This window comes from Delphinapterus leucas, chromosome 1, assembly GCF_059928025.1.
Source record: "Delphinapterus leucas isolate spDelLeu-1000000601 "Yukka" chromosome 1, BTC_Dleu_Yukka2, whole genome shotgun sequence".
Taxonomy (NCBI): domain Eukaryota; kingdom Metazoa; phylum Chordata; class Mammalia; order Artiodactyla; family Monodontidae; genus Delphinapterus; species Delphinapterus leucas.
Genome location: NC_143129.1, coordinates 42,876,042 through 42,895,423, shown reverse-complemented (window position 1 = coordinate 42,895,423; position 19,382 = coordinate 42,876,042). Strand labels below are relative to the sequence as shown.

At 51.1% G+C, this 19,382-nt stretch overlaps 1 protein-coding gene and 1 long non-coding RNA gene across 6 annotated transcripts in view; one reads left to right on the top strand and one right to left on the bottom strand.

The window, feature by feature from the left end:
- PLXNA2 (plexin A2) overlaps positions 1-19,382 on the top strand; it is a 217,226-nt gene that overhangs the window by 122,139 nt on the left and 75,705 nt on the right. For all 5 annotated transcript variants that reach the window (XM_022593506.3, XM_089909135.1, XM_089909141.1 and 2 more), the window contains 2 exons: positions 15,421-15,521; positions 18,629-18,752. In XM_022593506.3, coding sequence (XP_022449214.1) covers positions 15,421-15,521; positions 18,629-18,752 — 225 coding nt within the window. The remainder of the gene's footprint in view (positions 1-15,420; positions 15,522-18,628; positions 18,753-19,382) is intronic.
- LOC149750487 (uncharacterized) lies at positions 1,123-19,277 on the bottom strand. Its single transcript, XR_016392729.1, has 2 exons — positions 18,555-19,277; positions 1,123-13,222 (listed from the first exon to the last, which is right to left on the bottom strand). It is a non-coding gene; the product is annotated as an uncharacterized LOC149750487 (long non-coding RNA).

Here is a 19,382-nt window from a genome sequence, read left to right as displayed (position 1 = left end):
GCTTTATTCTGTCTCCCACCATCGCTTTACTTATGTCTGGGGCAGGCTGCATAGCTCATCAGCTCACTCTTGGATAATAAAAAGTCCTTCACGTCTCAAGCACAGTCTCCATTCAGAAGCATAATGCCCAGTTCCAGACCAGAAGAAAAACTCTGGCCTTGATTGATGCCCAGATATTTCTCTCCCCGACCCCCAGCCTGGGCCGGCGCACACTCCCCACTTGCGGGGATGAGAGGTGGGGAGGCGAGTTTCTTCCCTTTCTGTCACTTACCTTCCCGCACTCGAGCTGTTGTTACCCCTTTAGAAGAGGAGGAGGGGAAGGGTCAGGGAGGTCCTTCTCTCTTGAACTGGAATTGTCTCAAGACAACCTCATGCTCTCCGAGCAGGCTGGCGTTTCTGACCTTTTCGGGGCTGAGTCCTCCCTGGGCCTGTGGACACCTCTCTGCCAAGCTGCTTTGGCTTCTGCTCCCATCAGGCAGGCAGTACTTCCTCTTATCCTGCCACTCTCCCCTCTGCCTCCATTAGCCAGCAGTTCCCTTCACGTGAAGATGCTCACACTAGTGACTTAGCCCCACCTCCAGGGGTCCTCTTGGACAAGTAGTAAAATACTGCCAGGCCAGCTCTCCTTCCTGAGGTGTCCACATCTAGATGTGATGCAAGGCAGCCCTTGCACATCCTCGGCCTGCCACCATCACCGGGGAACTCAGTGACCTCCCGCGGTCCTGCCTTCACTCTGCCTCCTAAGAGCTCGCCACCTTACCCTCTGGATTTCCTGCCTCCTGGCTTTTCCCGTCCACTCTGACCCCTACAGTCCAGAGGATGCATCAAGCTTTCTAAGTGGTCCTACTGAAGGGTGGCTAGGTCACAGCATCCCAAGGTCCTCCTCCAGACATCTCACAAAATCCTTTCGTCATTCCTTCGACCCTTTCATTGCATTGATCTGGGTCAGGGGATATAGAATAAAGGGTAGAAGAATCATGAACTTGGATCTTAAGAATCTACTCTGAAATCTTGCATGACAGTCGGCCACCGTACTTTAGCAAGCTGCATTCATTATATCTCGGTGCCTTGGTGGATGCTTTAATTTTGACATCCGCTAATATTTACAGATGTGGAAAGTGAGGCTCAGAGAGGTTAAATGGCTTACCCAGCACAGCTGAGTACCTAGTGTGGCTGAGCCAAGTTCTTCTGACAGTAGCAGCCGTGTCCTTTCCGTGACACCATGCACCTCTGCTGGGTTAGAAACGTCGTCTATTTAAACAAACCACAAAAAGCCTTCACATCACCTAATGGATCCCAGCAGAATGCCAGCAGTCTCAGCCACACCTAGAGAGTCTTTGCATAGTTCTTAGTACATTTACTTAAGGAGCTTAAAATAAAACCTGCATCACTGAGTAAGTGTGATTAGCTTCTCAGCAGGTATTTATAGACATATTTTATGTAGGAAACTGGAGTTGGAACATACAGGGATATCCCACATGAAGAAATAAAAAGCAGAGCCCTGTGAATAACCTAAAAAGAGAGAGACCTCAGAAGAGCTTAAACAGTATGTTTGCGTCTTGCCAGTTGGGCAGGAGGTCAGAGTCTAAATTCAGAGAGAGGGGTCACAGAGGCTGATGGAAGAAGGCTGTGTGGGGCAGTCATTTGCACGTGTAGGGGAGGGAAGGACATTCTGATAGCAGGAATGCATGAGCAAAGAAAGTTAAGGAGGCAGGACCACGCTGAGCAGGAGAGGAGGCCAGCCTGCTAGGGGTGGGATTCATGCTGACAGAAGAGTCCAGAGTGGGAAGCTCAGCCTGGGTGGGGAGTAGAGGTTAAAAGACTGAAACAGTGGGCTGGGGTATTTGGATTATAAACTTCATCCAAGAAGCATTTTTTTCGTGTTGTTTTTGAATTTTGTTTTTTGTAGGGGAAGGCATTAGTTTTTGATTGTTTTTTAGCTGAGGCCATCATTACAAAACACTGCCTCTGGGAAGCCTTCCTTGATTTGCCCTTCTTCTTTGCTCTTGTAATTTTACCACATCTCGGTCATAGTGCTGTTTTGTTATGATCTGGGGGTCCATCTGTCTTCCTGACAATACTATGAGTACTTCAGGATCAGGGCCATGTCTGTTCATCTTGGAACTTCATGCCTACACAGAATACATAGCCAGTCCCTAATGTATTAATAATAACTGACAGCTATATCTCAGGCACTGGGCTAAGTGTTTTCTAACCCAGGCCACCCATTACGCCTAAGAGGCAATTTAGTGAGGAGTTCTGCAGCCAGCCTGCCTAGGTTTGAATCCCAGCTCTACAACTTACTGGCTATATGACTATCAACAAATTCACTAAGACTCTCTGTGCCTCCGTTTCTTCCTCTTCTGCAGATAGCAGGTCTTATAGAAGTATGCGCTATAATTATCACCATTTTGCAAATCAACAAATGGGGCTCAGAGCTAAGTAACGTGCCAAAGGTCACGCAGCTAATAAGCAAAGGGGCTGGGATTTGGACCTAGACAGCTTGATTCTAGGGCCCATGCCCTCAACGACTACACCTTTTTGAAGAAAAGAAAAAATGAGGGTGTGCAGAACACATGTAGTGTGGAGAGAAGAAGAAGGAGACCAATGGGCCATCAGCCACCAGCCTGCTGTGAGGATGGGGGCCTGCAGCTGGGGCCAGTGGAGGGAGGCAGCAGGCATGCCATGGCAGGGACAGACCTAGGACACATCATGAGAGAAGAAATGCAAAACTTCTCCTCTTCCTCCTTTCTCTTCTGTTTCCACCACCCTGGCCCTCTGTGACTTACCCCCGAATCACTTTTCTGACCAGCCATCTCGCCCTGATACATGCCCATTCCTGGGCTTCTTCTTGTACCTTCTCATGTTCGTTCTCCGTTCATGCTTTTCTCTCCTCACAGAATGCCCTTCCTCCATTCCTGCCTCTCAAAATATCGCCAAGTTTTCAAGGCCTGCTACACAAGATGACACCTTCCTGGTGCCTTCAGCCCGAAGTGATCATTCCCCGTTGAAACTCTTCTGTGACATCTTTCACTTTCTAGCTTCCCCACCAGAGGGGATGCTTCTGGAGGGCACTGGAGGGCCATGACTAACTCAGATTTGCTATACCACAGCACAGGACTTGATACCTGGTGTGTTGAATAAGTGAGTAGACGAATGAAGGACGGATCCGTAGCCGGATGGACTAATGTATGAGTAAATGAATGAATAGACAAATGAACAAATTATAAGTACCAAGTGTATTTCCACCACATGCAGGTCCACCCAGTTATAAAGCAAGTCTACATGAATGTAGATGCCTGAGGCCATGCCAATCAACCTGTACTGGCTAGTCCCCAGGGGGCAGAGCACTGTGGCTCTCTAGTCATCGCTGCCTCGGTGGAATGGTCTTTATTCAATTGGCCAGTCTCTACCAGTTCCCAAAGCAGCACCAAGGCCCGGGATTCAGCAAAGCATGGGACCCTCCCTGCCTCATACCACCTTGCCAAGGTTAAATGAACGAATGGCATGAATGAATAAGTGAGCTCTATACAGAAAGGAAATTTAAAAATTTTAATATAAGGGTAGGAGACTATTTTCCTTAGGCAGAGATTTAACTTACACTCATATCCTCCACCTCTCTCTCTGTCTCTTACACACATATGCACACTCGTCTACCCACCTATTAACATGTCCCAGGAAGCTGTGAGTGACAAGAAACTGCTCTGTCCTTCCCTGGGGAGCTAGTCACTTAGCATACTAAGAAAAACCAGAGATAGTATTTTCAGATTTGATGTGTCAGGGAGGACAAGATGGCCTCATCTCAGATGGTTAGAAAGGCAAGTTGAGAAATGATGGAGAAGATGCACGCCATGGGTCCACTGGAGACCAATATTCATAGCACGAGGGTCCAATGGCTTCCTGTCTACTCAGAATTGTACGATAGCTTAGGCAGAGAGGGGGAGGCCCGTCTCAGATCCAGCGCCTGTGGGTAGAGCTTTCTTACGTGCACAGCTGTTGACAGGGGTAGACTGAAGAGGGGCCAGGGCACTTGAGCTTTTGACCAGATCCCATTCCAGCTTTCACCATCTGGTAGGATTTTGCTCTCCCTACATCAAGATGACTTGGGAACTTCAACCTGGGGTCCCTTCAATACCCCAGAATTCCACAGAAGGTATCAAGGATGGAAAATCAGCACACAAGGAGTCCCCAAGGCCTTACCAGCTCCCATCAATAACCCTGAGTGGCAACATCAGAGGCGGACGTGCAGCTGGGCACTGGGAGGCAGGAACTGGAGCCTGGTGTGGAGACGATGCCAGGAACTCTGCTAAAGAGAACTCGTTAGGGCCCCCTTGAGGAGCAGTGGTGTCCTGAAGGCCCCACTTTCCCTCCTAGACGACTCCCTGAGTCCTCTTCTCAAACAACACTGAAGGTAGCCCCATCCCCTACCGAGGCAACAGCAAAGGTGTTCTTACCCCAGATCTCCGACCAGCCTCTTCTCGGGCCCTGGTGATTCCCTCCCCAAACATCACCTTTTAGAGCTTACATGCTTTAGAGCCGTACATGCTTCAAAGAGGATTTGGGATTAACCGGAGGGCCACACCCTCTTGTCTGGCTCTCCTGGTGACTGGAAGGCAGGGGAGCCAGAATTTGAAGGGGTGGGGCCCAGAAACCAGGACGTATTAGGCAGATGCCAGCTCTCAGATAAATCAAGCTCCATGTGGTAAGGCTACCCTTGGGCTCTCTGCATCCAGGGGCCCCACTGGAAAAGTCTGGAGGAATAGAAGTGTGAATGAACGAATGGGAATGGACAGGTGAAGGGGCATCCCTGCTTCGTTACTCCATCCCTTTGCCATAATCACTTTTCCCCTCTGGGGCAGACAAGTTGATGTTGGCCCTGTAGGGAGCTTTGTGGGCCCTGGCTAAACCCAGGCATCTGGTTTCCAGGTGAGAGATCTGATTTAGCTATTTCAGAGACCCTGTATTTCCCAAATCCTCTCGTCCCCTATTTCCTACCCCACCTGCTTTCCCTAACTGAATAAATCCATGGTTGTCATGGAGACAACATAGTATCAGCCTCTCTGCTTCTTTGTAGAACCTTCCAAAAAACAGCACTAGAGAGGGCCCTTTCTGGCCCAGGAGTCCTGTCTGAGAAAGTATGGTATGGTATTTGGGATATCTGCTTTGCCCATTTGCTTTCTTCCCTCTTTGTACTTCTTCCTTGCCCAAGTTCCACCTTCTTCCTTAGGAGACTAAGCTCAATTTGACTTTTTCCAGCCAAGGATCCTGAATTTCAGTGTTCTTCAGCCTCCAGTAGGGATTATGTCGTGAATAAACACAACAGTTTGAGTGGCTGTGTAGACCTGATTCTCCCCATATGATAGATAGATCAGCAGTCTCAGCCCAAAGAGGTGAGGTAGCTTACTCAAGGTCAGCCTACACAGGAGTGCAGAGTCTGGGTGAGGGCCCTCTGCAGCTTCCTGTGCAAACACTGCCGCCTTCAGTGGGTCTGCACAGAGAGATTGAGCATGATAACTACCACTATTAAGCACCAACTGCATGCAAGGCTCTTTGTGTACAGATGTCACTTAAACCTCAAAACAACCTGGTGAAGTTAATACCATTATTGTCAGCATTTCACAGAGGAGGAAACTGAGGTGCAAGAAGGACAATAAGGACCATTTATAAATGTCATACAGTCGATAATTATAGCAGCTGGATTTGAAACTGAGGACTGTCTCCTTCAAAGTCCAGCTTCTTTTTTTTTTTTTTTTTTTTTCTGCGGTACGCGGGCCTCTCACTGTTGTGGCCTCTCCCGTTGCGGAGCACAGGCTCCGGACGTGCAGGCTCAGCGGCCATGGCTCACGGGCCCAGCCGCTCCGCGGCATGTGGGATCTTCCCGGACCGGGGCATGAACCCGTGTCCCCTGCATCGGCAGGCGGACTCTCAACCACTACGCCACCAGGGAAGCCCAAAGTCCAGCTTCTTAACGAGGACAAAGTAAACATGGCCTCTACCAAAAGGGTACAGGAGGAGCCATCATTACCCAAGTGCTCATCAGTAGGATGAATTCCACTCTTTGGGGCCAGAAATTTCTTTCCCCATCATCCTTTCCCCTTTGACTCCTGCGTGACCTTCTGCTGGGTTTTATGAATGAGAAGGAAAAAATATCATTGAAAAGTTCAACCAATTTTGGCTCCCACTCAGAGTGATAGATAGCTTTAATTACTCCAAATTACTCAGCCACTCCACTCTTCTCCCCCAAGTCATTAAAAATAGATTTTCTCTTTGAACAGTCACTCTGCCCTAGGGTCTCCAGATAGAGGTTCTTAGGAGAAGGCCCCAGGGTCAGCTTTTGGTCAGAAGGTTGCATGTTGCTTTGGTTGCAATCACAGGCTCCAGAACCTCCAGCTGGTTTTCTGGGGGTGGGGGGGGGGTGTTGGTGTCTCCTTCTTCTTAATGATATTGATCATGTGACTTTCACAGCCCCCAGGAGGGGCAGCGGGGCTGGGTTGGTGTTTACTTTATGAAGATTTAAGGTGATCTCACACATGACTATTGATTTTTAAAGAACTGGACCTAACCCTGGGAACAAACAATACTGAGTCCTTCGCATTAATTACTGGGAAGTTGATTCATAGGGAGAACTGAAGATGAAAATAGGAGCTCAGAGGTGCCCTGGTCCCTGATGAACAGGCAGGACAGGTGAGACGGGAATTGCTATCTCCATTTTAAAAATAAAGAAGGGAGGCTTGAAGAGGTTAAGCAGCTTGCCCAGGGCCTCGCAGCGAACAGCTAGCAAGACCAGGACAGGAGGCCCCTGCCACCTCCACTGCCCCCGCTCTGTGCCGACTGAGGGCCCTGACATTCCGAGCAGGCTCAGGATGGAGACTGTGGAACCCATTCAGAGTCATGTCCATTACTGTTATGGTCCTGGCAGGTTTCAAAAAAATCCAGCAGGGCATCCTCACCCCCACCAACCCATCTTCTCCCTCACTCACTCACATCACCCCTTGTGTTGTCTGGCTCCAGATGCACCAGCTGAATCGCTGTCAGCAACCAGAGAAAAGGGAGAAAGAGGCAGGCAGTGGTCAGGAAGGAAGCGTAATTACAGCGCTGGGCCCTGACGTCCAGGAGAAAGCCAGGGGACCCTGACAGCCCACCCTTGGGGGCAGCCCCAGGAGAGGGGCCTTTCCTTACCGCTGCCTGTGCCTCTACCGCTCCACCTCAACCTGGGAGTCGGATGAACCTGGACTCCAGTTCTGCTTCCACCACCTACAAGGCATGCAACTTGGGCAGTTTGTTTAACCCAAGACTCAGTTTTCTAATAAGTGAGGTGGGCCTAATCCCTCGCCTGCAAGGCTGATGTAAGGATTAGGTGATGTGACACAGGGAAAGTGCCTGGCGTGCAGTAGGTGCAGGATAAACGGTTCCTGCTGCTTCATTCCCTTGGACAAGCTCAGTCAACTTCCCGGCTCAGAGGAAGGTGGTGCCAGGCAGGAGGCCTCAGTCCCCCTCGCTTCTCCCCCTATCCCTGGGGAGCAGATCCAAGGAGGCGATCTCACTTCTGCCCCCAAGCACACCCGGCGGGGGAGAATTAGATTAAGATGCTGTTTCAGGCATCCAGTTGACAGTCAGCTCTTTGCCTGTAAAGGATAGGAGGCAGGAGGCAGGTATTATTCTGTGGAGTCTTGCTGACTCAAAGGGGCCATAGTGTGAGGCACGTCTAGGGCCAGGGGAGCCTGGCCTGTTCCTGAAGGGTCCACTTTGGCTTGGGTGCCTGAGAGAAACTGACCAGGGCTGGGGCCTTGGCCTGGCCTCCCTGACCATCTGCCCACGTTCCTCTCCCTGGGAGGACTGTGAACCCTGGCCCCAGCGGGTGTACAGGGAAGGCAGAACCCTAAGCTCTCAAACCTCCCAGTGCTGGTTGTACCTGTTCGCCACAGGGCTGACAAGACTTGGGGTAAGTGGTGAAGAGAGACTCCTCCCAGGGCTTCCTTGGTGGCGCAGTGGTTGAGAGTCCGCCTGCCGATGCAGGGGACACGGGTTCGTGCCCCGGTCCGGGAAGATCCCACATGCCGCGGAGCGTCTGGGCCCGTGAGCCGTGGCCGCTGACCCTGCGCGTCCGGAGCCTGTGCTCCGCAACGGGAGAGGCCACAACAGTGAGAGGCCCGTGTACCGCAAAATTAAAAAAAAGAGAGAGAGACTCCTCCCACCACCCATGGGAACAGGTAACAACTGCTGGGCGCTGGCCAGCTCCTAGGAGCAGTGGAGTCAGAGAAACCAAAGCCTCGCCTGCCCTCTGGTTGCTTCCCGCCTCCTGAATCCTGCTCTGGCTCCAGCTCCATCTCCTGGAACTAACCCCTGAACCCCCTGTCCCTCCTTTCCTCAGAAAGATCCTTTATGACATGTCACCACCACGGGCCACGGAGGACGCGCTGCAGCTGGCCACCTCCACTCACTGTGAGACAGAGCCCAGGGTTAAGCCAGCCCTTTGGGTGCCTCTATTTCCTGGTGGAACAAATGGGTCCCTAACCTCCCTTCCTCCCCAGGGAGCTGTGCAGATCAAATGAGATAAGGGGTGTGAAAGCACTCAGAAAGTGCTAAAACCCTCTCTGGGCATCGGCATCTGTTGTGATTGTGCCGCGGAGCTCATCCCGCACACCAGCCCTGGTGGGGCTTCCCGTCAGTCTGCCCTCAGCTGTGAATGCAAATGAGCATCAGATTGCTTCTTGAAAACAGATCTGGTTTGGGAAAAAGAGGAGAAACTGGGTGTAAGACCCTACAAACTCCAAGGGGAGAGAGGCTGGGCTGGCAGGGAGGGACCACCAAGAGAAGATACAAAAGAAAGGAGAGAGGTGTGGGGAGCCAGTTGCGTTTCAGCTGCCATGCACTATGCTCCGGGCCCTGGGGACCAGGAGGCTGTAGCTCAGGCCAACTGCATGCTTCCACCCAGGCTGCGTCACTTCCCACCCCCTGCCACCTGGCTCTCAGCCACTGAGAAGGCCACTGTTTCTTTCCTTGTGTCAGGAGGCAGGGGACACATGTGGGGACAGGTGTACCATCTGGCAGGGGAGAGCAGATTCCAGAGAAGCAGGGGATTAAATGCTTTGTCCCCAAGGGGCCCTGCCAGCCTGGGGAACAGCTTTCCGTTATTCCTTCCCTCTCTCCCTCTCTCTCGTGCATGACTGCAAAGGAATCCTTCAGCTTCTAGAACAGAGTGCCCATGCCAAAGCTCCCTGAGGAGAACCTCCAAGCTCTGGCCTTTGAGCCACGACTGTCCCTTGATTATACCTCTATTGCGGCATCTATTCTCCTGTATTAAGATGATCCTGTTTCCTTTGTCCTCAGCCAAACCATGGGCCCCAGGGGGACAGAGAATGTCACCCGATGCCTAATGGAGAGCTTAACACAACATAAATGCTCTGTAAATACTGAAGGACCGCATGACACCCAGGTACAGCCCATGGTCAGAATCCTCTGTGTTGTTCTGCTTTCAACTCAGCTGCTTCTCCGATAGTTGCCCCCAGATTCTCAGAACCAAGGTGGCTCCTTCTAAGAGTCCACACAGGGTGGCAGAGATACAACCTTGATTCTCTTTCCCCAGGTTTACGCACCAAAGGGCTCCTCCCTCGGTCCACCACCGGGGGACTCTTCTCTGAAGAGTGATGGGTTTGCACCTGATGGTAGTGACCCTCCAGGCTGATAGTAACTACCAGGGCCACAGAGGCCTTCTGGGCCTCACCCTGGGTAGTCCAAGCCCTATGGGTGTGCCCTGTCCCTCAACATCTTCAGGAAGGAGGATGGTTCCAGCAGTTCCCTTGGTGATTCGTCCCCACAGCCAATGATAATCTGATATCACATCCCTTGCTGTGCAGGGCGCTGCACCCTGTGGGCTGACCAGTGTGCTTAAAGGGGAGGGAGTTGGGTGGGGGAGAGAACCACTCCGAACTCTGCACTCCTGCTGAGCCCTTTCCCACGTACGTCAACCCCACAGACTGAGGCCAAGGGAGGCACTGGAGATGAGGGGCCTTGGGGTCAGAGGAGACAAGAACACAGTACGAGTCACCTTTCATGAAGAGTGTTTCTTCAGTAAATGACTTAATCGGACAGTTATATTCATTAGAGGTGTAATTACAAGACATAAGATCAAGAGGAGAAGAATGCCAAGCGTGCGGGGGGAATCCAGTGTGGAGCGGTCCCCTGGTCCTGGGGAGAAGGCGGTGGAGGCAGGTGGGAGAAGGGCATCCTCCATCGGAGGCGCCTCACCACCACGTTCCTCTGCCGACGCAGCCACCCTCAGATCCCAGCACTCGGACCAGAGGGGGTGGGGAGCCTCAGGCATAATTAAATCGCAATCATAATAAACAAACACTAATTAAAGTGTCACTGAGTGTCCCATTAAACTCTGAGTCAGCCCTGACAAAGCCGCCTGACACGGTAGACACTCTCCAGGAGAAGCTCCCTTGCCTTCTCCAGCTTCCCGGGACAATGCCCATCCCCTCCCCATCCTCCCCCACCCACCAGGTCCTAGAGCAAGTGCCCGCCTTCGCCTGGTGCAGAGTGAAGTGGCCCCTGACCCCAGAAGTTTGAACCTGGTCTTTCAGGGCCTCCATAGACTCAGAGATATTAGAACCAATTTCTCCCTGGCTATAAAGCAGTCCCCAGGCTAACCTCCATCTCTCCTCCTCCTGAGTCAGTCTAATTCCTTCCACTAGTTCCTTTCGTAGTCCCTAGGCGGAGTTTGATTCTATTTCTTTATGGCCCCAGGGCCTGACACTTAAAAAGATTTCCCAAGACATGAAGTCACATTTACCAGTGGTTCTCATAAGAATCACCTGGAGAGGGGCTTCCCTGGTGGCGCAGTGGTTGAGAATCTGCCTGCTAATTCAGGGGACATGGGTTCGAGCCCTGGTCTGGGAGGATCCCACATGCCACGGAGCAACTGGGCCCATGAGCCACAACTACTGAGCCTGTGCACGTCTGGAGCCTATGCTCCGCAGCAAGAGAGGCCGCGATAGTGAGAGGCCCGCGCACCGCGATGAAGAGTGGCCCCCGCTTGCCACAACTAGAAAAAGCCCTCGCACAGAAACAAAGACCCAATACAGCAAAAATTAACTAATAAATTAACTAATAAACTCCTACCCCCAACATTTTCTTTAAAAAGAAAAAAAAAATCACCTGGAGAGCTTGTTGGAACCATTTCTCAGGCCCCGCCCCATCCCAGAGGTTCTAACCCAGTGGACTCTGGATTTTTATGCCCCTTAAGCTCACAGGTAATGCCAAGGATGTTGGTTTGAAAACTCGGGCCACCTCTTCATGGAGGACATTCTTTTGGCCAAGGAGTGACAGGCTGGAGAGCTTACAGACGTCATGTATTCCAGCTCTGTGGCCTTCTCCGTCCTTCCCAAGTTAACCCAAAACTACCTTTCCAGATTTATACCCATCACTCTTCACCCTCATGCAACGTTTTCTGAAGAAACTCTGCTTTCCTGTGTTTGCTCATGTGGTTCTTTCCACCTGGGACGCTTTTCATCTGTATAAATATTATTCACCCTTGAAGACCCAGACCCAGGCCACATGCCTTACAAAGCCTTCTTGGGACTCCTATCTAGAGCAGTGCTCTCCCATGATGACAAAGTGCCGTCCACACAGCTACGCATGTAATTTTAACTTTTCCAGCAGCCATATTTTAAAGAGTAAGAAGAGACAGTGGAAATTAATAGTAGATCTTATTTAACTCAATATTTACTAAATTTTTATCTTTTCAACATGTGTCAATAAAAAGTTATTACTGTGCTATTTTACATTCTTGTTTTCCGTGCTCAACCATCAACATCCGGTGTCCTTAGAGCACATCTCTAAGGACTAGAATTCGAACTAACCCCATTCGAGATGCTGGGGACCACACGGGCCCATACATTGGACGGCGTAGACGTAGAAGTAGTATTTTCTTTGCTCTGAATTGCCTCAGCCCTCTTTTAATACCTCTCTTAGAACACACATCACTTTTCTTGTTTTTATTGCTAGTCTGTTTGCAACTTGAAGGTGATAGCTGTGTTTTAATGTTGCTGTTGATTTTATTCCCCTAAAGTGCCCAGCACTGGTGTTTCTGTAGGACATGATCTATGGATACGGGTTGATAAATGAATGCAGAAACACATGATTATAGGAAAGACAGAGCACCCATGGAAACACCTGACTTTGAGGACCTCCCTCCAGTCCCTGTGACATTTCTTTCCTCTGGTTTGCATATGGCTATGAGGTCTTTGAGAAGAGAATAATTCAAATTTTAGGAACCGCCCCCCTTATAAGTTTCCTGTTTCACTTTGCTCTTCAACTCAGTGTATTTAAAAAAAAATTCCCACCAGGAGGGCCCAGGAAACAGGAAAAATAGTTGTGCTGTTGGTTTCACGTTTGGAGAAGAACAGGCTTCTCACTATCTCTGCGGCACTTGGCGTGAAAGTGGGCTTTGTTGCTGGAGACACTGCTCCCATTCAGGGCCCCCTTCCCCAGCTGCTGAGAGCTGGGCTGTGTTTTGACAGACGGGCCGAATGCAATGCAGACAGTTGTTTTAATTTCCAGCCAGATGCAGACATCACTCACACGGAGCCCGAAACCCAGGAAAGGGAGGCCGGGCACTGGGCTGCGGCTCTCAGCCCTCCGAGGGCGGGTTGGAGGGGGCTGGCGGAAGCCCCCCAGGTGGCTAGGGTCACAGATATCCTGAAGGGCCGAGAGTCCCAGGCCCGGGAGAGGCATGCTGGGAGAGCGTCTGGCAGGCACCTGCCGGAAAGGTGCTTCTGGTAGGAATCACAGGACGTGAGTCAGGGGTCAATGGTTGCTCCTTAAAGTGGGGTGCTATCAGTGGCTAGTGGCGTGGCTGGATCTTTGAACTGTCCAAGTCATTCAGGACAGAAATGAACAGTCTCAGGAAGGAGTTAGGCAAACTGTGGGAAATAGAATCCTATATGTCAGAGTTAGAAGGACTAGGGCAGCCTTCCTCTGGGGGCAGAAATTCCTTCCACAGCCTCCCGGACACATGTCACCTTGACTCTGCTTACACGTCCCACGGAAGGGAGTCCCTGCTGGAAGCCAGGTCTGTTGCACTGGTGGACAACCTTGACTTTCTTCTGTTGAGCTTTCCTGGAACTTTTCACCCATGAGTCTTATTGCAGCCACACTGCCCCCCTTCAAACAGTGGCAGATAGCTTCCACGGCCACCTTGACATTCAACTTCTTTGACCTAAATAAACATACAGGTCTATCAGCTGTACCTCAGATGCCACACCTGGGTCCCACCCCATCGTGACCACCCTCTGGAAAGTTTCTCTGGTTGAGCAACCCTCCTCTTAGAGCAGGTTGCAAAGACCTGAGCTGGGAACTCAGGTCATCTCCATCCTGACACCATGTCCATTAATGCAGCCCATGATCGAATTAGCCCCTTTAGCTATGACATCACCCTGTCAGGTCATATTGGACATAGAGTCAATTCAACCCTCGGACCTATTCCACATGAACTATTTCAAATCAGCTACTCCCCCAACTTCCATTTAGAATATCAATTTTTTCACTGAATTGCAAGATTTTATATTTATGCTTTCTGCATTTTGTATTTTTATTATTAAAGGGAAGTTAGGGATGCTTAAAGTTGATCACGTCACTCAGAGAAAAGCTTTGTAATTCAGAATGTTAAGTGTTTATGATGTGGGGAGAATGAGCGGGTGTGGGGGGCACCCAACAGAGAGAAGGAAAGTTCCTGGGGCTGGTACCCAAGACCTTTCGTTGTCTGGCCCCTGGTTCCATGCCACCAGCCTCATCTCTCAGCCCGCCCATCCAGTATACACTCCACACTTGAGTTAGGCTGAACTTAGCCATGATTACATTTTTTTTTTTTTTTTTGGCGGTACGCGGGCCTCTCACTGTTGTGGCCTCTCCCATTGTGGAGCACAGGCTCCGGACGGGCAGGATCAGTGTCCATGGCTCACGGGCCCAGCTGCTCCGCGGCATGTGGGATCTTCCTGGACCGGGGCACAAACGCGTGTCCCCTGCATCGGCAGGCGGACTCTCAACCACTGCGCCACCAGGGAAGCCCCATGATTACTTTTGTTCGTGATAAGCTCTCAGCTAGGAATGCCCTTCCAGGCATCTGCATTGGGCCCACTGTTACCCTGGTTCACCCTTACTCAGCTGGTCCCTTCCTCCAGACAGGTTGTGCTGGACCGCCCTCCTTTAAGCTGCCAAGGCCCCCAGGGCACATGCCTATTGCCTGCAATGGATGTTGAGCACAGCGTAGAGCAGGTCTCGGTTTGTAATTATCAACTCCTACTGGGCTGCGTGCTCTTCCGGGGGGCAGGATCTGTGTCCTGTTCGCTGCTGTTTCTCTATCACACAGCACCGGAGCCTCTCATAGTGACATCTGATAAACAGTTGCCGGGTGAGCAGTGTTAGCCTCCATCCCGAGCCTCTCAGGAGCACGCTGTGAAGGCATCTCCATCAGATCCCTTGTCCCCCTGCTAGAGGCAGACCACTGTGCCGCTGGACCCCAGGCTGTGTTTCCACTTGGGTTCGCACATCCAGTAGGTGGGGGACCTCTCTGCCCTAACAAATGAGATTCCATTCCCAGCCCAGCAGCCTCCAGCCCCAGCCAGCAACAGATACCTAGGACATACCAAATGCAAGACTTCAATCTTCTGACCCTTTGCCTGGCCTTAATGTCACACCCGCTAAGCAGGTAAGGGTGAGTAATGACCAAACAGGCCCGGCCCGTGTCCCCGCAGGGCCCCACCTGGAAGCCAGGAGGAGGCCACATCCTCTGGGGGGCAGGGGCTTCTTCTGTACATTCCCACTTTCCCCAGCAAGACAGGCAGCTCATCTCTGTTCCCATTTAGCCAGACTTTTCAAAGGATGGGAGATTTACTAGAGAAACTGAATGCAGGCATCAGAGAATGGGATAATTGGATCCAGGTGGTATGTTTGGTTGGATGTAAAAAGACCATGCCATTAGATGAATATTATTTGATAGGAAAAGTTTCTCCTTCTCTCCCTTTTTAAATGTTTTCTGTGCAGGCAGGATGTCTCAGCCCAAGCCCAGCTGAAAGCTCTTCAGAGACGAGTTGGTGGCACTCAATAGCCTTTCAACAGAGTTAACCATTTTCAGCCTTTGCCAGGAGCAGGCCCAGCTCTCTGGAGGACTTTAGTGCAGGCAAAGAGAAACTGGAGGATTTGCTTCCACCTCCAGCAAAGGCAAGAAGCCTGGGGCCTGTTAGCTGTACCTGACTCGTGCGGGGCAAACAGATGAGAGCACTGAGGCTGCCCCCCCCCCCACTGTCACCTCTTAGGGGTGGTGACAGTGCAAGTGTGGTTAGGTGTAGTTGAGTCTGAACACACCTCTGCGAGGCGTCACTCCCCAATCTAACCTGCTCTCTTTTCCCTCTTGGCCAGATCACCAGGGTCCCCGTGGAATCCTGTGAACAGTACACGACTTGTGGGGAATGCCTGAGCTCGGGGGACCCTCACTGTGGCTGGTGTGCCCTGCACAACATGTAAGTTTGGCACATTCTGGAAAAAAGCCTGGAATGCAGAAAGCCAGGTACTTTCCTGGGAGTGTTGATGAGGGATGTGACATCAGTTCATAGGGAGAGAGGAATTTCCCTCTTCTGAGCAGTAATTCTCATCGTGGCTGGAGCGCTGAGAACAGGAAGAGGAAAAGAGGCCATGGTGGGCCCTCTTTCTAAGTGCAGGGCCTCTGCCTCTCTGTTTTTCATTTCACCTCCAAAATCTGATCCCCCACCCCCTCCCCCCCGGCCAGCTCTGAAGCCTGTACCTTTTCTACAGGGAAGGGTAGTGGTGTTGGAAGAGCTCACAAGGGAAGTTGTAGAATCTCTAGGTTTCCCAAGAACCTCCTCAGTGTAGCCTGAACGAGGTGCCTCCTTCCTGGAGTTTGCACTAGAGTTGGGAAGCTTGGACTCCAGTTAGCTGCTGTGTGACCCAGGATGGTCCACTGACAACTGTGGGCCTCCATTTCCCCATCGCTAAATAGGGGTAATGCCTACCTCGCAGGTGAGCTGTGAGGATTAAATGAAATAATAAATGCTTTGGCAATAAGGAAGCTCAGGATAAGCTACACAAGTCAAAATAATTGTTATGGACACAGAAGCCTTGGGAGGACCCTTCTGGCCTCATTAATTCCGGATTCCAAGAAGTCTGCATCTCACTCCAACTGGCCTCACATCCCTCTTCAGATACATCCCCTGCCATTGAATACCAGCTCAATAGAAATGCAAAATCGCACTTAAACTTCCTGATTCGAAGTGCCCCAGAGGGAGAGAAGAGGGTGAAAACTCCAAAGGCAGGAGCTGGCCAGGAATTCTGTTCCCCAGTGGAGTTGGAAACTCCTTGGCTCCGTGCCAGCCACCAAAGCATCCCCATAAAATGTGCAGAGTTTAGGGTGGAGGCGGAGGCGGAGGGCCAGAGTTCAGGGTCCTGCACAATAGCTCTTGGCTTCCAGCCTCTGCAGCAGGTGTTGGGAGGGCTATGGAGGGAGGGAGGGAAGCAGGCACCTCACAGATGCAAAATCCGGACTGGATTGGAGCCCACAGATACTGAGTTCCCTGCTTAGATTTGGAGGTAAGGGCCTCCTCCAAAAGTCTTGCCAGAAATGCTCTCACCAGAACCCGGACAGTGAGTCTCCATTTAGGTCAGACCAGTGGTAAAGAAACTGCCGCTGCTCCCACTATGCCCCCAGAATGGCAAAGGTGGCTGCAGTTGGGTTCCCTTCAGTGAGGCTGGCCTGACAGCCAGAAGGCTCTCTCACCTCAAGGGGATTTCTTTCTCCACAGAATCTGACAGCCGCTCCCAGCTTCAGGCCTTGTCTTGGGCTACCTGCCCTCTCACTGTGCGGCGGTGGGTAGATCCGGCCATACTACCCACTCCCTGCTCTCCCTGCCAATCTAGCCTCAATGTCCAAGTTTCCCGGAGGCCCCAGACCACCCCGTCATCCTCCTGGGCCAGGTCAGCTGGGGCTCCTAGAATGACTGGACCACATGAAGATAGTCTCAGATTTCCTCTGCCGTCTGAGCTCCTTCCCTGTCATCACCTGCCAGGGCACACCTCTCCTTCCAGCAGCTCTGTTTGCCAAGAGCACATGGGGAGCAAGTTTCCTCCCGGTTATACCCAGAGGTTTCTCTTCTTCTGGTCCCTCTCATCTTCACCAGCCCCTCCGGCAGTGTCCTCCCACCTGTCGCCATCCGCCTGCCTGGGTAACAGGAATGAGTGGATGGACGACCCCAGCTGCCAGGCCCACACACTGGATTTTAATGGAGGCAGAGGCCTGAGAGAAATTGCTCAGGAGCCTCTGGGTCCGGGGGAGATTTGAAACCTTCCTGTGTCTTCTGTATGCCTTGCTCTTGCAAGTGCGTTATTGTCTTAGAGGCTATTTATCTCTGTTAGGGCTGTTGCCATAAATAGTATGATAAAAAAAGAGCCATTTCAGTGAGTCAATGAGATAAAGGCTCCAGTCAAGAGCTCACTTTAGAGCTATCTTAAGGATTCACTTAAACCTCAATAATTCTTTTCTTTGACAGCATTCATATTTAGATCCATTATGTGCCTGGAAAGGAAGAGGGGGGAGGGACTTTGGGGGGAGCTCGGTTGGGAATCTCAGCCTGGTTGTGGAATCTTGGAGTGTCCCCAGTGGCTCTTTGGTTGGAGAAGCACCAGCCCTGGAGCGTGTTCCCATGTGACTTAAGTGGCCACCAGACGCCCCTGTGTGCAGGCGTCACAGTGCCCACCTGCTGCTGTAGGCAGAGAAGCCAAGAACCAGAGATGAAGATGTGAGGAGAAGCGGCCACACATGCCTTCTGCCAGGGGCAACCCTGCCTGCGACTCCCTGTCTGTCTCTCTCTTTCCCACCACAAACATTTATTGAAAATATACCATGGACAGGTAGAATAGCTCAATGCATAAAACATGGTCCCTGCCTTCAAAGAGCTATGAATCCAGCCACAAGATCACGTGCATGCTGTCCCACACAGCTAAGACCCTGTCCAGGTTTTTAAATATCCCTGGAGGAGAATAATAATATTCAGAATCATCAACATTGTTCTTAGAAGGGCTAAGAACAGGCCATTTTCTAAACACTAGCTTATTTAATGCTTACAGCAAGCCTATGAGGTAGTGTATTATCATTGGCCTCGGCATTCTACAGTTGAGGGAACTGAGGCGTGGAGAGATTAAGGAACTTGTCCAAGGGGCCACAGCTAGTAGGCTGTAGATCTGGGGTTAGAGCCCAGGCATCATGGCTCCAGAATTCACATTTTTAGCCTCTTGCCTGCTACTTCTCACGTCCCCAACCTTCCCTCCCTCACTCACTGAGTTTCCCGTAAAGGTGCCGTCCCTCTAGAGCTATTCTTTATGTCTAAACCGCATCTCTTGTGTTGGCGGTCGATCCCACTTCTCTTAGTCTGACTTTAACTGCAATAGAGACCATCTGGGAGTCACCAGGCCCTCTGGGATAAGTGAATGTTGTCATGAGAAGACGGACACAGGCCTCAGAGCAGCAAAGCCTTCTCACTTACCTTCAGGGGACCCTGGAGCCTCCAACAGATGGGTCTCAGAGGCCTGACCGCTTGTGGATCTGTGTTTGTGGCAGGTGCTCCCGCAGGGACAAGTGTCAGCGGGCCTGGGAACCTAATCGATTTGCTGCCAGCATCAGCCAGTGCATGAGCCTCGAGGTGCATCCCAGCAGCATCTCAGTGTCTGAGCACAGCCGGCTGGTGAGTAAACTCATCCGGAAGGGTGGAGGCGTGGGGTGTGGGACCCGCACAAGTGTGGGTGTGTTCCTTTAACACTTGCACAATGTAAATGGCTCGCACTTTAAATGCTCCAAGGAAACTTGATCTTTGTAGGAAAACTATGGTAACTCTTATTGTAAAGGGCCTAGTCATTCGCCCTGCCCCTCGCAGATTCATTACCTATTGATCTGTTTTGTAAATCTAGATTTTGCATTTAGTAACAAACAGCTACAACATAATGCAATCCAATGCCATTCGTTGGTATATGGTGTATTTCAATCGTCCACTTGATACAGTGTCTCACAGAAACCTGGAGTTGCCTTTGTGCTTGTATATGAGAGACACAGACAGACAGGCAGACACAGAGAGACTGAGACTTAATTCACAGTATGTGCTTAGAATATTAAAGAGAATACAATGGTCCTTAACCACCTGTCGAGTTGCAACCCCAAATACTTCGTGTCCTCAGGCCCTGCAGGATTATTTCATTCTGGAGGTTATATGAGCATTCACAAATGTTAATTAGTTAATGAACCTTCCAAGACTTGCGTTCATTCATCCCCACGGGGAGGTTTTGGCTCCCATGGAGCTGAGGGAACAAACAGCAGAGTT